The sequence below is a fragment of the Loxodonta africana genome, chromosome 4 (assembly GCF_030014295.1).
Source record: "Loxodonta africana isolate mLoxAfr1 chromosome 4, mLoxAfr1.hap2, whole genome shotgun sequence".
NCBI lineage: Eukaryota > Metazoa > Chordata > Mammalia > Proboscidea > Elephantidae > Loxodonta > Loxodonta africana.
The window spans coordinates 157,163,614-157,182,896 of NC_087345.1; the positions used below are offsets into that span (position 1 = coordinate 157,163,614).

A 19,283-nucleotide genomic window follows, 5' to 3' on the forward strand; every position below is an offset into this window, starting at 1 on the left:
AGGGAGTCTTAGAGAAGATACTTAATTTGAACCAACTGCTTAAGGCTGGGGTATGACTATTGTACAATGTAAGTCGTGAAAAGTAACCAGCTTCAATAACCTAAAGCAAAATAGAAAACATAGTCATGGATGCCACTTTAATGATAACATACAAAAGTCAGTTGAAGTTCTCCCACAGTAAACTGCAGTCATGATGGAAACAAGAATAACGAAATCATCGTGCTTGTCTTCGGTACCACTTACCAGGGATCTGCCATATGTTGACTGTGCTAAGCCCCTGGCACGCTGGCTGTCATCCTTAAACAGCTATACAGTCAGCCCATTTTACAGATGTGGAACTGACACTGAGAAAGGCTGAGATGGGCACATGATGGACATGATGGAACCATGGCTACAGTCCAGGTGCATCTGTCAAGCTTCAGAGTCAGCATTTGTCCACTATATTGTGCAACTGATGGGAGGCTTTTCAAGGGTCATTTCCCCCCAAGAATAAAACAATTTCCAGCTCCATCAGGAAAAAGTTATAAAGTTTTAAGTCACAACTCATGAAAACACTGTATCTCCAAAACACACTTATATGTCTCAAGTAAAATGTAAGATACACAAGCAAGCAGAGTTCAATAGCATTGTACTACAGGCAGTCCCTGACTAACAATGAACTATACTTAAGTCCTTCCTTTGTTTTTCTGGTGTATCTTATCATTACTAATATGTACTACATACAATGCTGCAGTGTGTAATTTTCTGATGTTTCATTCACAGATGCTCCATTTTATGATTTAACTGTTCAAAACCCTGCCATATAGACATAGTTTTCTAAACTAAATCAGGGGCTTCAGTTGCTTGAAAACATGGACCCAAATGCTGATCGCTTTGTTAACATCAATAGGAAGACTCAGGATGCAGGGAGATGTTACTGTGAAATACATGGGGAAAAAAAAAGACAAGGACCATACAGACAACTCTCACTAATTTTCTGACTAGAAATGCCATCCTCATTCACAGATATAATTCAGATGATCCAGAACTTTCCATAAGTGGAGTTATTACTACAACTGACCAAGTGCCAATGTCATCCAACTCTTCATTGTCAGTAAATTTTTATGATTTGTGTATTTTTTTATGTATACATATTAAAATATTTCTGTAAGTTTATATGTAAGATTCCAACCCTTAAAAATAAAGATCAAATTTTTAAAGATACTGATAATAAAAGGCAATAACAATAAAAACTAAAAAAAAAAAAAAAAAGAGGTATTCAACTCATGTCAGAACCAACTTATAATAGAGTCTTCGGAATGGAATTCTATTAAGTCAGGGAGTACCCGTATTTAGTTTCATTGCATAGAATCTACTGATCAAAATTCAGAATGGTTTCCTGTCACAGGGCTGGTAAATAAGAAACTATTAACATGTAAATGCCAAAGAGCCAGGTGGTCAAATTCAAATTAAAGCAAGAAGGAAAGTTTCATTGAACTGAGGTAGGTGAGAAGTACTGATGAATTCTATCTAGAATTTACTCATTCATTCATTCCACAAACACTTATTGAGTGTCTATAAGGTGCCAGGAGTCCCTGGGTGGTACAAGTGATTAACATGCTTGGGTGCTAAGGTTGGTGGTACAAGTCTACTCAGAGGCACCTGAGAAGAAAGGCCTGGTGAACTACCAAAAAATCAGCCACTGGAAATCCTACCGAGCACAGCTCTACCGTGACATCACGGGGACGCCGTAGTTGGAACCAACTCAGTACAGCTGGCTTTACAATGTGCTCGTGAACTCCTGAGGCCAGAGCGACGGCGAATGAGTGCAACATATAAATTCCTGCATTCTCATGTGGGGAGAGACAAACAAGAGCTAAACAAGTAAATGTATGTCAGAGAGAGATAAACGTTCAAGTGAAAAGAAAGGACGTTAAAAGGAATAGGGAGCACCAGTGGGGAAGATGTTATTTTTTATAGGGTGGTTATAAGAGGCTCTCTACTAAGGGGACATTTAAGCAGGGACCTGAAGGAAGCAGGAAGTGAACCATATGGATATCTAGGGAACTCATGTTCCAGGCAGAGAAAACAGAGAGTGTAAAGGTCCTGAGGTGTATGTGTTGTGTCTTTAGACAAAATACAAAATTGAATGCTGCTTTAATGATAGCGCAAAATACGTGTGTGGGGGGGGGGTGGTATGTGTATGTGTCTGTATACATATATACATTTAAATTAATGAGTCCTGGTGGTACATTGGTTAAAGCGTTCAGCTGCTAACCAAAAGTTTGGCGGTTGGAAGCCACCAGCCGCACTGCAGGATAAAAGACCTGGTGACCTGCTCCTACAAAGTTTACAGCCTAGGAAACCATATGGGGCAGTTCTACTCTGTCCTATAAGGTTGCGGTGAGTTAGAATCGACTCAATGGCATATAACAACTACCTATTTCAATTAGCAAGGAGACTAATGTGACAGTAACAGGCTGAAAAAATAGGAGAGGAGAGCAGAAAAACAATGACGGTGGGACAAATTCCGTGTGCCTTTGCATACCACTATAAGGATTTTTTAGCTTTGTCTTTTAGGGAGACAGGAAACCACAGGAGTGAAAAGAGAGAAGTAATATATGACCTAAGTTTTAAAGGATTCCCCTAGCTGCTGTGTTATAAACAGACTGTGTGTGAGTGTGTCGGAGGGAGGCAGTGTTAGACCAAGGGGGTTCAAGGGCAGAGGCAGGAAAAGTGAATAGGAAGTGGCTACAATAATCTAAGCAAGAAATAAGGTGGCTTGGAAAGGGGTGGTAAAGATGGAGTTGGTTAGAAATGCTCAGATTCTGGGTATGTTCTGAAAGTAAAACAGAATTTGGTGATAAGTAAGATGTGGTAAGGAGCCCTGGTAGTGCAGTGGTCACTCAGCTGCTAAGCCAAAGGTCAACGCCTTGAACCCACCAGCTGCTCCATGGGAGAAATATGTGGCAGTCTGCTTCCGTAAAGATTTACAGTCTTGGAAACCCTATGGGTAGTTCTACTCTGTCCTACAAGGTCACTGAGAGCCAGAACTGACTCAACAGCACTGGGTTTTGGTGAGATGTGGGAAAATGCTCTGACGGTGCAAGGGTTAAGTGCTCAGCTGCTCACTGAAAGGTTGGTGGTTCGAATTCACTCAGCAGCTCCGCAGGAGAAAGACCTGGAGATTGGTTCCCGTAAAGATTACAGCCTAGGAAACACTATGGGGAGGTTCTACTCTGTCATGTGGGGTCTCTATGAGTCGAAAACCGACTCCATGACACCTAACAACAATAACAAGAAGATGTGAGATATAAGAAAGAGAAGAATGATTCCAGGGTTTGGGGCCTGAGCAACAAGAAGGACCATGATGCATTTTCTGAGATGGGAAGACTACAGGAAGAGGCCACTGGCCAGTGTGGGCCTGTAAGGGGTTCTCTCCTGAACGTACTGGGTCTGAGATGCCTTTCAGACATCTAAATCAGAGCAGTGATGTGTGAAGTACTAAGCTGTAGATGCAAAACCGAGACTCATCGATTCATGTGGTATGTAAAGCCATGAGACTGGATAAGCTCACTGAGTGAATAGTGATAGGAATAGAAGAGGTCAGAAGCCAGAGCCTGAGGCACCCTAAGGTTTAGAGGTCAGGGGGCTGAGGCAAAATCAGCCAGGGAGACTGAGAAGAGAGGAAACTGATACAGAAGGAAAACTAATTGTGTGGAGTCCTAGGAGCCAAGAAAGTGTTTCAAGAAATAGGAAGGGATCAACTGTGTCAAACATCGCTAAGAATGTTGAATCAAAGAGGGTTCAGAATTGACCACTGAATAGGGCAATCCAGTGGTCATTGTTGCCCATGATAAGAACGGTGTTGGTAGAAATATGGGGGACAGAAGCCTGACAAGAGTGTGGTGAGGAGAACATGAGAAAAGAAAAAGTGGAGTGGTGAATATAGGCAACACAATTGAGGCATTCTGCTAAGAAGGAGAGCAGAAAAATGAGGGAGTGGCTGGATAGGAATGTGGATTTAAGGAAAGGTTGTTGGAAGATGACAGATTACAGCATGGCTTTATTCTGATGAGAAAGATCCAGAACAGAGGGGATGAGATCTAACATGCAAGTGGCAAGGTTGACTTTAGATAAGAGTACAGATTATTTACGTCTCTGGGTGGCGTAAATGGTTGGTATTCAACTGCTAACCAAAAGGCTGGCAGTTTGAGTCCACCCAGTGGCACCGCAGAAGAAAGGCCCGGTGATCTACTTCTGTAAAATTATAGCTATCGAAACCCTATGGACAGTCCAGTTCTACTTTGAATCATGTGGGGTCACCATGAGTTGGCATCAACTCGACGGCAGCAGGTTTACAGGGAGTTTTCCCACAGTAACAGGACAGAAGGCAGTGCATGGGTATAGGTGCACTCCGCTGAAATGTAACTGTGGGAAGGTGTGGGAGTCCTCTGACTGCTTGTATATTCTCAAGGAGCCAGGAAATAAGGTCTTCGGGTGAGGAGGAAATGTTGAGTAGAGAGGAAAGGGTGGGATAGTTGTTTAGGGGGGTAACTGTCACAGGACGGCCAGGTAGCACCCAGGCCATGGACTTACAGTGAGATTGGTCATTTTGGTGTATGTTTTACTCTAGCCACATGTCAGCTGCCTGGTGGTGAAAAGTAGAGAGTCTGCAAGTCAAGAATGGGAAGTGAGAGAGGGGCAAGGGAACTAAGAGTACAAGTAAAGGAGTGGTGGACCATAGGATCCAAGCTGGTAAAGAAGAAAGTGAAGACATAGGGGGCAAGAAGAAAGGAAAAGACAGATAGGAAGAATGGCATTCAGGTCTCAGTGGGATGAAAGAGGAGCCCTGGTAGTGCAGTGGTTAAGAACTCAGCTGCTAACCAAAACGTCGGCAGTTCAAATTCACCACCCTCTGCTTGGAAACCCTATGGGGCAGTTCTACTCTGTCCTATAGGGTCGCTATGAGTCAGAATCGACTCGATGGCAATGGGTTTGTTTTGTTTTGTTTTTTGGGGGGAAGAATGAAAGAACTGTTGGAGTCAGGGCACTGAGGAAATAAACTGAACAACAGGAGAGACAGGAGAGGCAGTGGGCAGGAGGGTGCTTAACACACGGGTCACAGACATTAATGACATGGCCCAGGATACTACTCCAAGAATGAGTGACTGAAGTTGGGTAGAGGTCTACAACTGTGGAGAAGACAGGTCATGGTAATTTCACTATCTACAAAGCTGACATTTCCAAAAATTGAAACAAGAGTGGTAGTGGAGAGTGTCAGTCAGCCAAATACTAAAATGTTCAAGGAATGAGACAGATCAACCCAGAAGTTTGAGGGTGACTGTAATGAGGATGAGTTCTGGGTGGCAGAAGGATAAACAATACTTACCAACAAGTGGTAGTGACTTACATGGCAAATTTTTATTGAGGGGGTAGAAAAGGGCATTGCTTATTCAGAAAAGGAAATAATCTAAGCTCATTGTATTGCTTTCTTGATTACTCCAAGATGCCAGTTTACCAACAACTGAAAACACCCTATTTAGGATTTGTGCCCAGTGAGGGCACGTGTATAAAAACCAGTTGCCATTGAGTTGATTGTGACTACTTCTCAGCACACACTGAGTTGCCAGGAAGCGGAACTGCCTCGACAGCAACTAACACCGACAGAAACATTACTAGAAACATAAGAATACATGAAAATACATTATACACATGTTAGGGGCGGGAGGAATAACGACTTAAGAAGAAATGGTAAAAGCAAACATTTCTTTGTTGCCCTACTGGATGAATACAATATTGGATAATAATGCCCTCCCTTTGGCCTGAATGATGCAAGGTGGGAAAAAAAAAAATGTCGAATTAACAGAAATTATAGCCTAGAAAATCCTATGGGGCAATTTTACTCTATCACATAGGGTCGTTATGAGTCAAAAATTGACTAAACAGCACCGAACAACAACATATGAATTATGACTTGGAACATTCCTGGTCAAAGAAAAAGCGTATCTGTTTTAATCCTTAGCTGTAATAGCTAGAAAACATTAGTCTATTCATACCACAGGGCTGATGTCTAGACTAATTATATAGATGCCAATTCTTTCAGCAAGTTAGGAATCATAGTCTTGGATGCCATTTTAATGATTATGTGTATAGAAGAATCTCTCGGTCTAGCATACAAATAATTACACTCTTCAGAATTTTTATATGCAAAAAAGGTCACTTGTACTTGTAATGATTAATTATCTTTGTTTTCTGGCCAAAACACACAAGGTGGATAATGAACTAATTACAGCTTACCAGAAGAATTTGAAGTTCAAAAGTAAACTGATAAACCAGCTTTACAGATTTTATGGGACTTTCCCCCAAAGCAACTATTAAAACAGTGAATTACAGTAGTTAAGAGGTTATTTAAAAACATAAAGTTTATGAAACTGTGATGCAAATTCTCATTTAAAAGGATCTACATGTTCCTCAAGGTAAAAATAAAATAGCTAAATATCTAAGTACCCACCTCAATAAAGGCCAGCAGCCCCCAAACACTCTTAGTTTTATAAATGACAACGGTAATGCTATTTTCAGTTAATCAACAATTATTTACTCAGCACCTCCACCCAGAAATACATACTTACATATCCTATTATAAGCCTCCTTAGGATTCTGCAGTTAAGTAATTTTAGTAACCAAAAATATCCCTGGCTTAATTCACTGCAAAAAAAAAAAAAAAGCTCCTACTCTTTCAGCAGCAATAAGAATAATCAATTATACAAAAAATTACAAGCAAGCAGTAAGGCAGATTTGGTAACATAAAGCCAAACACGCAAAAATATGTGTCCCTGAGCTATAAAAAGTACGTACGCATAGCCAAACAAATCTCAAAAGCTGACAAGCATGGCTTTCTTCTCCTGTAAGGCTACAAACATTAGGTAATGTTTGAATCTTGTATTAACTTCCAGAGAAAACCAAGGAATTGTTCACCCAATCTTCAGGAGTACTTACAACCCTGAATTCTTTTAGGAACACACTTTCTAAATTACACTCCAGTTCCGATGTGCTGCTCTGCTAGCAAAGCAATGTATCAACAAATAGCTGTAATTTGCAAGCTGGGTCAGAGAAGAAGCACTAAGAGGAGAGGAAATGGCATTCAATGGCCTGGGGGAGAAGTGACATCCAGGGAAGGGCAAGGAAATGCAGACATGCTTCTAGGAAAAATGGCTAAGAAGTTCTAAACACCGGAGAAGAGCAAGAAGAAAAAGAACACAAAGAAATCTTAAATCTTAAAGACCTTAAAAATGCAGAAAGTAAAGATCAGTGTTATAAAAACAGCCACCTAGGCTGATTAGAGAGGTGTAGGTTAAGTATCAATGTAGGCGTAGATACAGATACAGCAGATATATCTCCAATTCTCAATTATTAACATTAAGAGGGAGACAATACACAAAACAAATTCTCACATACACATACACACAAAACATGCTTTGCCAATAGTTTCTGTCTTCTTTAAAATTAAGAATTACTTCATCAAGTGGCCACACTGGGATGCTTCTCTTCCTACCTCACCTTATGTCAAGATGGTGAGGAACTGGTACCTGAGGAGAAAACAGAGACGCCCAGGGCTGGAAAAATTCAAAGTAGTTTTGATAACCCGCCTGTAACTATTTAACACCTATGCCTTTTAACCATGGGAGGTCTTCTGGCTAGTCTATTTGAACAAGTGTCTAAAGGCCATGGAAAGGCTTTTTCCACAGAGCTGGACATGCAGTTGGAAAACCAAATGGGAAGAACAAGCTTGGCATTTCTCAAATTGAAAGAAGTAAACAAAAAGTGCATGCCTTGAGTTGCAATACTGAATGATTTTATGGGGAAAATATTGAATCATGCAGGAAGCATCAAAAGAAGATGGAGGAATACACACAGTCACTGTACCAAAAAGAAGTGGTTGACATTCAACCATTTCAGGAGGCAGCATATGATCAAGAACTGACGGTATTGAAGGAAGGTGTTCGAGCTGCACTGAGGGCACTGGTGAAAAACAAGGCTCCAGAAATTGACAGGATAACAATTGAGATGTTTCAACAAACGGATGCAGCGCTGGAGGTGCTCACTCATTTACGACAAGAAATTCAGAAGACAGCTACCTGACCAATCAACTGGAAGAGATCCACATTTATGTCTATTTCAAAGAAAGGTGATCCAACAGAATGAGGAAATTATGGAACAATATCATTAATATTCCATTCAAGTAAACCTTTGCTGAAGATCATTCAAAAGCAGTTGTAGCGGTACATTGACAGCGAACTGCCAGAAATTTAAGCCAGATTCAGAAGAGGACACGGAATGAGGGATATCACTGATGACATCAGATGGCTCTTGGCTGAAAGCAGAGAATACCAGAAAGATGTTTACCTGTGTTTTATTGACTATGCAAAGGCATTCCACTGTGTGGATCATAACAAACTATGGCTAACACTGTGAAGAACGGGCATTTCAGAACACTTAACTGTGCTCATGCAGAACCTGTACATAGAACAAGAGGCAGTCATTTGAACAGAATAAAGCGGTATTATACGGTTTCAAATCAGGAAAGGCGTGCATCAGGGTTGTATTCTTTCACCACACTTACTCAATCTGTATGCTGAGCGAATAATCGGAGAAGGTGGACTGTATGAAGAACTTGGCACCAGGATTAGAGGAAGACTCGTGAACAACCTGTGATATGTAGATGACACAATCTTGCTTGCTGAAAGTAGACTTGGAGCGCTTACTGATGAAGATCAAAGACTAGAGCCTTCAGTATGGATTACACCTCAACATAAAGGAAACAAAATTCCTCACAACTGGACCAAAGAGCAATACCATGATACACAGAGAAAATATTGAAGTTGTCAAGAATTTCATTTTACTTGGATTCACAATCAACATCCATGGAAGCAGCAGCCAAAAAAATCAAATGATGCACTGCATTGGGCAAATCTGCTGCAAAAGACCTCTTTAAAGTGTTAAAAAGCAAAGATGTCACTTGGAGGACTAAGATGCACCTGACCCAAACCAAAATATCTTCAAATGCCTCATATGCATGTGAAAGCTGGACATGCATATGAGAATAAGAAAGAGAATAAGGAAGACTGAAGAAGAAGAGAAGCCTTTGAATTATGGTGTTGGTGAAGAATATTGAATATACCATGGACTGCCAGAAGAACGAACAAATCTGTCGTAGAAGAAGTACAGCCAGAATGCTCCTTAGAAGGGAGGAAGGCATGACTTAATCTTACATACTCCGGACACATTATCATGAGGGACCAGTCCCTAGAGAAGAACATCATGCCGGGTAAAGTAGAGAGCCAGTGAAAAAGAGTCAGGCTTCAACAAAATGGATTGGCACAGTGGCTGCAACAATTGGCTCAAACACAGCAACAACTGTGAGGATAGTGCAGGACTGGGCAGTGTTTCGTTCTGTCGTACGTGGGGTCGCTATGAGTCAGAACCAACTCGACGGCACTTAACAACAACAACATAGAGCTCCTAGATTTACCTTACTGGTACATTTAAAGTGCACAGATACATTACTGTAAAGGAAGCATAGGAAATAGCAAGAGCAGAGGCTCAGATGCCATACAGAAAGCTCCAGCACCTTCTAGCTCTGGTTACTTAATGACTTTAAGCCTGTTTCTTCCACTTGACACAGAGTTGTTGTTGTCAGGTGCCTTCAGGTCAATTTCGACTCATCACGGTGACCCCATATGACAGAGGAGAGCTGCCCCATAGGGTTTTCTAGGCTGTAATCTTTACAGGAGCAGATCGCCAGGTCTTTCTCCCACAGAGCCGCTAGGTGGGTTCAAACCCCCAAACTTTCAGTTAGCAGTCAAGTGTTTAACCTTAACTGTTGTGCCACCAGGGCTCCTCGACAGAGAGTAGGGAATTAAGTAAACATTAGGTTTTTTTTTTCCCTCCCTTTCACACTGAAGTTATTATACACTTATGGGGTTTTGTCCTTTATAATATAGTAGGCTGTGGGGTACCTTTACTTTTATTCTCTACACAGTCCTGTTTCAGTTGGAGGGAAAGAAGAGGGCTTCATGGAGAAAGATGAGACTTCATCTAAACTTTCTGAAGGATGATCAAGTTTTGGAAACAGGGCCCAGCACTTCAGATAAGACACTAATCAGGGGATTAAATCAGAGAATATACAGGCAGGGGAAAAAAGCTAAAGAAACAGAAAAACTTCAGACAAAAAAAAAAAAATGGTTTGGATTGAAAATAGCAGAAAACAAAGTCAAAGAGTTTGTTAACTGGCGGTCAGTCCCATAGAGTGTGGTTTCTGTCATATTAATCTAACAGACAAACCTTGGGGTTACAAGATTATACATTCTTTTTAACAAAATTTAAATTTAAGCAGATAAATTAGGTGGTGTTTATGAACATTTTATAAAAGCTATCAAGAATGAGTTTCACACTGCATTAAAAATCATTCTTTTAAAGTTTTATACAAATTTCCAGGGACATCTACTTTAAGAAACAGCATCAGTCTATCCATACTGCAAATACACTGGTGTTCTGTTCCCCTACTTGAGGGTTTCTAAATCTGAGAACCCTAAGGAATTAATGGATAGGCATAACAGGACAACAAACCTGTTGAGATTATAACTATTAGGTGCGTTTGTCTAGGGATCACAGCCACGGCTTTCATCCTATTCTTAAAACAAGCCGGCAGCCTAAGAAAATTTAAGAACAACTGCTCTGAAAGAATATATATACCCAGGTATCACACCTCTGAGAATATCTACTCCCACTCCCCTCAACACACACGCACACAGACACACAAGCACACACATACACCACCCTACACATTATCTAGGGGGGATAGTCGACAGATAACGTATACAAATTTTGCTATTAAAAGAATTTTGTTTGACAGAAGTTCTAGTGTAAATAGTAAAAAGCAACTCTTTTCAAGACCAGCCCCTTGGAAAGTGACAGGTCACCTGCCCCCAAATTATTTTCTCCAGAGTCTGCCGCCATTTTGAAATTCTCGCAATTGAAGTCATTCCATTTAAAAACATATTGTGGAAGAAGTTAACACACTACACTTTAGCTAGCTTCCCCTTAGCACCACGAAGAACCCCAAGAGAAAGGATTCTAGAATAGATACATTTTGCCTGGTGGGGCAGGCAACAAAAGGAGGACTCCAGGTTATCAGCTGAGGGCATGATGCCATCAAGAGCAAGGTTTTCTGAAATCACTAGTCTTAGACTCTTGGCCTCTTCCATATGATGATCTTGTATGCTTACATATTTACCAAAGCCAAAAATCACAACAAGCCCAGCTGCAGTCAATTCTTCACGGTAACCTAACTACTGGCACCATGAGATAGACATTGTCTAATTAATAGCCATCAGACTCAAAAATACGATGTATGTATCTTTTTCAAATTCAATCTTTCAAATGATGGCACAGTAACAAACTGATAAATGTGCACTAATTTAAAAAATAAGCTATTGATCAAAGCATCTGTATTATAAATACATTTATATGCTGTTAAAATGCAAACAGCAAGTTGTTGTGATGTTGTCACAAGATAAATTCATGACACAGGAACAATTTATTTTGCATATTCTCCTTCATAGTTTAATTTCATACAAGCCATGCACAAAAACTTTTGCACAAAGCATGACAAATAATCTATGAAAGAGGGAATAACTACTGACTTTGGAAGAGCAAGGTCTTGGAGGAACGGTGAAGGTCATACTTATGAGTTGGGACAGTTAATTTTTCTTATTCATCCCAACAATCTATTATGTCTTCAGAAATGGGTTTCAATTTATTACACTTTTAAAAACTGCATAATTTTCTTCATAACAATGGCATCTGCATATTTAGAGACTACAACATTTTCATGACGAACATGCCATTTAATTCATTGATGATAACACTTAAGCTAGACAGCCTAACCATATATATATATAATTGTTTTTTGTTTGTTTTTTTATATCTGCCTAAAATTTTGAAAAGATTATGTTGACTTCTAAGTATTTAGAACATTATCTTTGAAAAGGAAATTACTGATATCACTAAGGAAAATATGCTAATGCTTTCTTATTCACTGTAACTTCTAATTCATACATAAGCTATACTAATAGGAAATAGTCTTTAAAAACAGACCCATGTTTTGCCATAAAACTTAGAGGATTTACTACCTGCCAGGCCATTTCCAACATATTAAATGACAAGATACAGTCACAGTTAAAACTCGAAACTGCAGGCAAAACCACCAATATCTCAGGTTTTACACAACAGTTAAAAGTTCAAAGTATAAAACTAAACAATTGCATTCAGAGACCTACACTTATGAAAGGTTTACGCAGTGGATTGACTGGTCAACATGTTTGTGCTGAGCAAAAAGATATCCTTCGTATTTCTTGCCCAAAATGATGAGCGCTTAATCCTAAACACGTATGACTCATAAAATGAAAAACACTGTTATCATATTTAAGTTGCTAGCAATATCTGTATGCGGGTTTTGCTATTAGGATAAATTTTTTTTTTTAATTAAGGAAAGCTTCATGTTAAAAAATTAATGCCCAGAAACTGTTTCATCAGTGATGTAATATTTCATAACTAAAAGTATCCTTCCCTACACGGTGGCATCGAATTGTACAAGAATCAGTGCAAATAGGCAAAAAATGCCCATTTCTCTGAGTTTTACATTGTTAGTTTTGAATAAAAATCTGGATAACGTACACAAAAATGTTAAACTTTCTTTCACAGGAAAAAAAGTCTCATAGATGTCCAATATAAAAATACTGTATTAGGCAATACAATTATTCCCAAATATCAAAAGAAAAGTTTTTAACTTGAATAAACACCAGAAAAGGATATGTGAAACTGAATGTATAATTTAATTTTAGGAGCAAAGCAGAAAAACAATATACGTCCTTATAGAATGATCTATCTTAATTGCGGTAAAACAGCCCTATGTAATTGCAATAGCAATGTATCCTGTTGTACAGACCTAAATATTCTGCAAAATATTTTGTCTGAAAACAAAGTTGGTTTTTAATCTTTAGGTACCAGAAACAGACAAAAAAATACGTATCAACAGTGACCTCTAGTGGACATGTCTTGAAATGGTTGTCTCAAAAAAATAATTCCACTTCATGAGTGAAAACAAGCAGAAAAAATATTTACAAAGCAAACACTCCAAAACATACACCAAGTGATTAGATTAAGGAACACACTGAAAATGGCTCAGCCAATATTGACTTTAAAGGAAGGTAATCACAATGGCAGGTGGTGGGAGGAGGAGGGAAGCTAGACCCCGGAAGACAATCTTTGGAATAATTTCTATGTTCCCTTCTTACAGTAACACTGAGGGTGAGCCCTTGTGCAAATCATCTCAGACTGCTCAGAATTAGCATAACTCAACCCCCAATCAATCCATTAATCAATAGACATGCCTATTTCATGTTCAAAACACTTCTGGTACTCTCATGGGAGGAAGGTAGGATACACAATAGGAGCCGTGTTGGCATAGTGGTTAAGCTCTTGGCTGCTAACTGAAGGGACTGTGGTTCAAATCCACCAGCTGCTCTTCGAGAAAAGGCCTGGCAATCTGTTCCTGTAGATTACAGCCTAGGAAACTCTATGGAACAGTTCTACTGTGTCCTATAGGGCCACTATGAGTTGGAATCGACTTGATGGCAGTGGGTTTGGGTTTTCGTTTTGGGGAAGATACACAATAAACATAGGATAGGGTTCCTAACCTCAAGAAACTTAAAATATAACTGCATTCAGAAACTGGGGAATGACCTGGGGCCTGAAGTATGTAACACTAAGTAGAAGGGGAACACATCCAGAAACCAGTGAGACCTAGAGGAGAAAAAGAAGGCTTTCTGGCAGAAATGAAACCCAGGGAGAGCTCAGCTGAGCCCAGGAGGGTTGCTGCATGGAAAAAAGCACCCACAGCTTGCTCATGAAACCAGTTTTCCCTACCTGCAGATTTCTTGGTATACCTGAGTAATACCTGTAACAGCACATCATTCCTTAATTATGAAAGGACTCCTATGACTCTATAAAAACGATATCAACATCAACTCATATGGTAAATTTATACGGACAGATGGTATTGTTTCTTTAAAGAGCTCAGAGTCCAGCATATTTGCAATGAACACACCGTGAGTAAGAAACACAAGTTTGTTGTAGCCACATCCGCTCAAGTTCTTATGCCTGTTAATTCAGAAGAAACCATCTTATTCCCTATGTGCACCATCTCACCTCAGGCCAGCTAGCTCTCCTCTGGCCCTCCTCATCATGTACCTGCTTCCTTTCATCAACCACTTTGGGTTTATATAGGTAAGTACTGGGAAGCCACTATGTGCTCAGCAACAGGCACAAAGAAAGAATAAAAAAAGGTTCCTGCTCTCAAGGAAGCTGAAAATCTACTGGGAATGAGAGAAGAACCCTGAGGCATAGAAGGACAAACCAAAACCAAACCCAGTACCACTGAGTTGATTCTGACTCATAGCGACCCTATAGGACAGAGTAGAACTGCCCCATAGAGTTCCCAAGGAGCACCTGGCGGATTCAAACTGCCGACCCTTTGGTTAGCAGCCGTAGTAGCACTTAACCACTATGCCACCAGGGTTTCCATAGAAGGACAAGGAGGTGTTAAATAGGAGTCTGGGCAAGAAAGATTTCAAATGGACCAATGCAGTCAGGTGAGCCTTGAGGGAAAGATGGGTTGAGAGGGCTGCTGCTAAGTTGGAAGAGGGAGAAAGGGACCCCAGGAAGAGAGCACAGGCTCTTGGCAGGGTTACGCAGGGGGAAGAAAAGATCCACCCACCTTCTGATAGCAGTGTGTGGGGAAGAAAGGCTGGCTGTGGGGTAGGGGCCCAGAAGAGGGAAGGTTGTGAAAGTCAGAGAGAGAGAGAGCCTTCAACCAGGTGTGTGCAGCGCTGCCAGCAGATGCAGAGGGAAGTGTGTTTACGAAGGGATTGCCTGGCAGCAAAACCTCATCTTAACCCTGAAACCATTCCCAATGGTCCAGGAAGAACCTCTGTTGGCTTCCCAGAGTAGCATTTGCCCAATCATAGCAAAAACGCAGAATAAAAAGATTCACCTGCCACTCTTGCGTCCATCTCCTTGAAATACCACATGGACACGTGTATCTGGGAAAGTTAAGTTCCGGTGAAGCAATTCCCGCTGACTTCAACAACCCAGCGGCACTGCCCCAACCACACGTTTAAATTTCCATAGCCTCACTGTTAATAGTGAAGACGATAAACAGTGATTCGCTTGACAATTTTGAAATATTCTCATGAACTATAACATGGAAAAACTTCACAAGTTTCTGCTCACAAAATCTCAGGGAAATTAAGGATCATACAATCTGGCCTGTGGCTACACTCCTGCTGTGTTGAGTTGACCTGTAAATGTCAAAGCCACCAGCAGGGGAAGATCAACTTAGTACCATCGCTGTTCTACTCTCTCGGGCAGACATTAGTAACTTTAGTAAGTATAAACCCTGGTGGCGTAGTGGTTAAGCGCTACAGCTGCTAACCAAGAGGCCAGCAGTTCAAATCCAGCAGGTGCTCCTTGGAAACTCTATGGGGCAGTTCTACTCAGTTCTATAGGGTCACTATGAGTCGGAATCCACTCAATGGTAGTGGGGTTTTGTTTTTTTTTTTTTGGTTTTTAGTAAGTGCAGTTAAGGTTGTCCCCAAATCAAAATCCCAGTTTAAGAAAGCCAGTCATTCATTCCGTAAGTACACAAGTGGAAATGTCACAGGAAAGGTAATTGGCATCAGAAAAGAAAAACCAGGGCTTTGAAATGGTTTATTCTGGTTCAAACCCCTGCTGAGAACTTGCCCTCCCTGTGAAAAACACAAATAGTTTTGCAAGACAAAAGCAGGGTTGAGGGGTTTATCTTTATGAGTCCCAGTGGTTTTAATGTGGCATTGTCAGCTGGTCCCTATTAAAAACAATGGAAAGTGAAAGACACTGATTACAATAAAAAGTGACAGGAGGGTACGCTGTGCCACTTGCATTTAATGCATATTTATATCCCCATCAAATGGACATATTTACTATAAACACTTGAAAATCCATAGCAAAGTCATGCGCTGAAATGCCAGAAAAATAGTAAAAGATGCTAATTTGACCTTAGTGGAACAGATCGAGTGTCACTGACTCTACTCACAACGGCTTGAAACAGAAGTTACCAAGACGATTAATTACAGTTTACTGCATTAGGTCAAAGGTGTCTCAAATGGGGGGGGGGGGGAGAGACATGAAGTTTGGATTCTTTCAGACTGACCATTTTAAGAGCAGACACAATTTCACAATTTCACTCCATGTTTATCCCTCTCTAAATAATCTCATGTTATACCCCTGGAGAAAGAAACTGATGCATTGATCCTGAAATGTCCATCTCTGTGAACATGTAAATAATAATAATGATAAACTACAACTATTTGAAAGATTTTTTAAAAGGATAGATGAATTAATAATATAATAGAAATCAAGCTTTTTTTGCTTTCCTGTTGACAGGCAAATGGTTTCACCGTGATAATGCTGCAGATCAAACAATGGTAAGCTCAGCAATCAAGAAGGACTTTTATGAACTCCGCATAGAAAGCTTCAAGAATTTCTGCTCACAAAATCTGGGGGCATTTAAGGATCATGAAGTCCAACCTTCAAAACAGGCTGCAAATCCCCTCTGAACAGAGATTAGGGTCTCTATGGGCTGCATAGCCATTTGCTACAAAAACAATAAAACCGGCAGCCTAATACCTGCTAAGAAATGATCACATGTGACTTGGAGCCCGCACTTCAATTCCCGTGGCCACTGCGACTCAAACATGACAATCATGCCCCTTTGCCTCGGCCTCACCAATATGCACTTCTGCTAAAAAACGAACTAATCTGCCTGATTCCTGCACAGGAGGGGCTCTAGCTGCCACTCTTAATTCTCAATAATCAACAGCTCTGTGACATTGCTCCGAGCTGTACAGGATGCTCGTGCGCTCATAAATCCACCACACAAATCCCTCAACCTGACATTCTGCTCAATTTCACTGGACTCAGAAAGCTCCCTAACAAATTCTTGCCACATGATTAGAAAATCATTCAAGTCTGCAGGATATATGACAACACAAAGAAGTGACAGTCAATTAGAAACGAGAAGGGAGAGTGCCTCCCTGCCACAAAAATCTTTAAAACCACAGTGAGAAGATTAAAATGGCCCGTATCATTCATGCAAGATATTCTTCTGAAAATCAGATATTAACTCTACTATGTTAATCATAGCATGACATTACCAGTCCTCAAGAGTCCTTCTCTTGGAAACCAGACACCAAAATTTGAAAACTGCAGATGCAAATTTATATAATTTATACAATTTTGTAGCTTTTTTCACCCTTCTGAGCAGGAAAGGAAAGCATATCCAATAGTTAAATGGTCCCCTTTGGAGGACAAAATATAGATGAAACAAACCTACAAAAAAAACCCCTTGCTGTCAAGTTGACTCCAACTCACAGTAATCCTATAGGACAGGGCAGAAATGACCCACAGGGTTTCCAAGGCTGTGATCTTTACTGGGAAACCCTGGTGGCATAGCCGTTGAGAGCTACGGCTGCTAGCCATAAAGGTCAGCAGCTCAAATCCACCAGGTGCTCCTCGGAAACTCTATGGAGCAGTTCTACTCTGTCTTATAGGGTCGCTATGAGTCCTAATCAACTCGATCACAATGGGTTTTTAATGGGTAATCATTATGGAGGAGTTAGTGGCATAGTGGTTAAGAGCTACGGCTGCTAACCAAAAGGCTGGCACTTGGAATCCATGAGCTGCTCCATGGAAACCCTATGGGCAAGTTCCACTCTGTTCTATAGGGTCACTATGAGTTCGAATCAGCTCGACAGCAATGGGTTTGGATTTTGTTTTACTGGAATCTTTATGAAAGCAGGCTGCCACATCTTTCTCCTGCAGAGCAGCTGGTGGGTTCAAATCACCAACCTTTTGGTTAACAGCCGAGCACTTAACCACTGCATCAGCATGGCTCCTTATATATAAATGAAACAAAAAATTCTTATTCTACTATTTTTTTGATAAGTAAGTTTTTCATGAAACACTACCCAATGGCACAGCAGTTTTTGTCACCACAGCATTTGCCATCCCTGGCTTGAACCACCTCCAGAGGAATAAGGCCGTTTTCTCTCTTCGGGTTACACACATGAAAGGAAACATCCCTCAAAGCAAATCAAAGCCCAAAACACGGAAGGCAATATGCTCATGTATCTCACTGTCACCAAAAATAAGTTTTCCATTTCCAAAAATAACCATTTGTCGTTAGCTTCCTTAGAGGAAACACCAGAATCAGCAGTATCATAAAATTACTAAAAAGTCAAAAACTGTGTAACAACTCAGAAAAAATTAACTTACTTGTTAGTTTGTTGTGACTGAGCACCAGTTGAGTGATATGGGCTAAAGAGACTGCAAGAGAAAAAAAAAATTCACACAATCAATAAATGGACCTAAATTACATCTCCACACCTACGAAGTAAACTGCTAAATTATTTTCACGGGCTGGCGTGTTACTGCTCACAAAAATAGAAGCAAGGATTCACATAACACTATCTGTTAAATGTTTAAGCAAATTAAGAAAAATCATGCAATTAGCAATGCAATGAACACAGTAAGTTAGAGCTAATGAGATTAATGTCATGGGATCAAACATTACCAAGGCCAGTTGGCTTGGCTTGGCTCCCTGGTCTGCAGGCCTAACCTTAGCAACGCAACTCAAAAATGCGTGACAGTCAGAAGAACTGGCCAAGAGTGTAGAAAAGCAGGACGTCCTTATCTGTGCTGAAAAAGCCCTCCCCAAGGCAGAAACATCCCGGAAGGTAAGCAGTATATTACTTTGTCTATGTCCATTATCCACCCAGAAATTTCTGTATACAATATAGGATGATCAGAGTAAAACCCCTCCCCAGTTTCCCTTAGGCATATTTTGGTTGGCATGGGGCAGCTCTACTCTGTCCTATAGGGTCGCTATGAGTCGGAATCGACTCAACAGCACAGGGTTCTGGGTATTGTAAAGTACATATACATTGCATGCCCATTTCAAACATTATCAGGGAGATTTAATCTGCTGAACAAGATTAAAGTTGCTACGATAAGTGTTTCCAACTCTAAACAAAGAAAATACACACAGATCAAAAAATAAAAGAAAAATAAAGAAAGTGACCTTCCTCCCCCTTTGGGTTTTAAAACTTCACTGTGTGCTCAGCATGATATACATATTAGTTAAG

At 40.4% G+C, this 19,283-nt stretch overlaps 1 protein-coding gene across 6 annotated transcripts in view; it reads right to left on the bottom strand.

Annotated features, from left to right (window-relative positions):
- The window catches only part of RSU1 (Ras suppressor protein 1), a 249,856-nt gene that overhangs the window by 198,863 nt on the left and 31,710 nt on the right, over nt 1-19,283 (bottom strand). For 5 of the 6 annotated variants that reach the window (XR_010321956.1, XR_010321957.1, XR_010321955.1 and 2 more), the window contains exon 3: nt 18,415-18,465. The exons of the other annotated variant lie outside the window; for it this stretch is intronic. Coding sequence is in view for 2 of the 5 variants with exons in the window: in XM_003410565.4 (XP_003410613.3) it covers nt 18,415-18,465 (51 nt within the window). In the remaining 3 variants the exon portion in view is untranslated. The remainder of the gene's footprint in view (nt 1-18,414; nt 18,466-19,283) is intronic. 6 annotated transcript variants of the gene reach the window in all.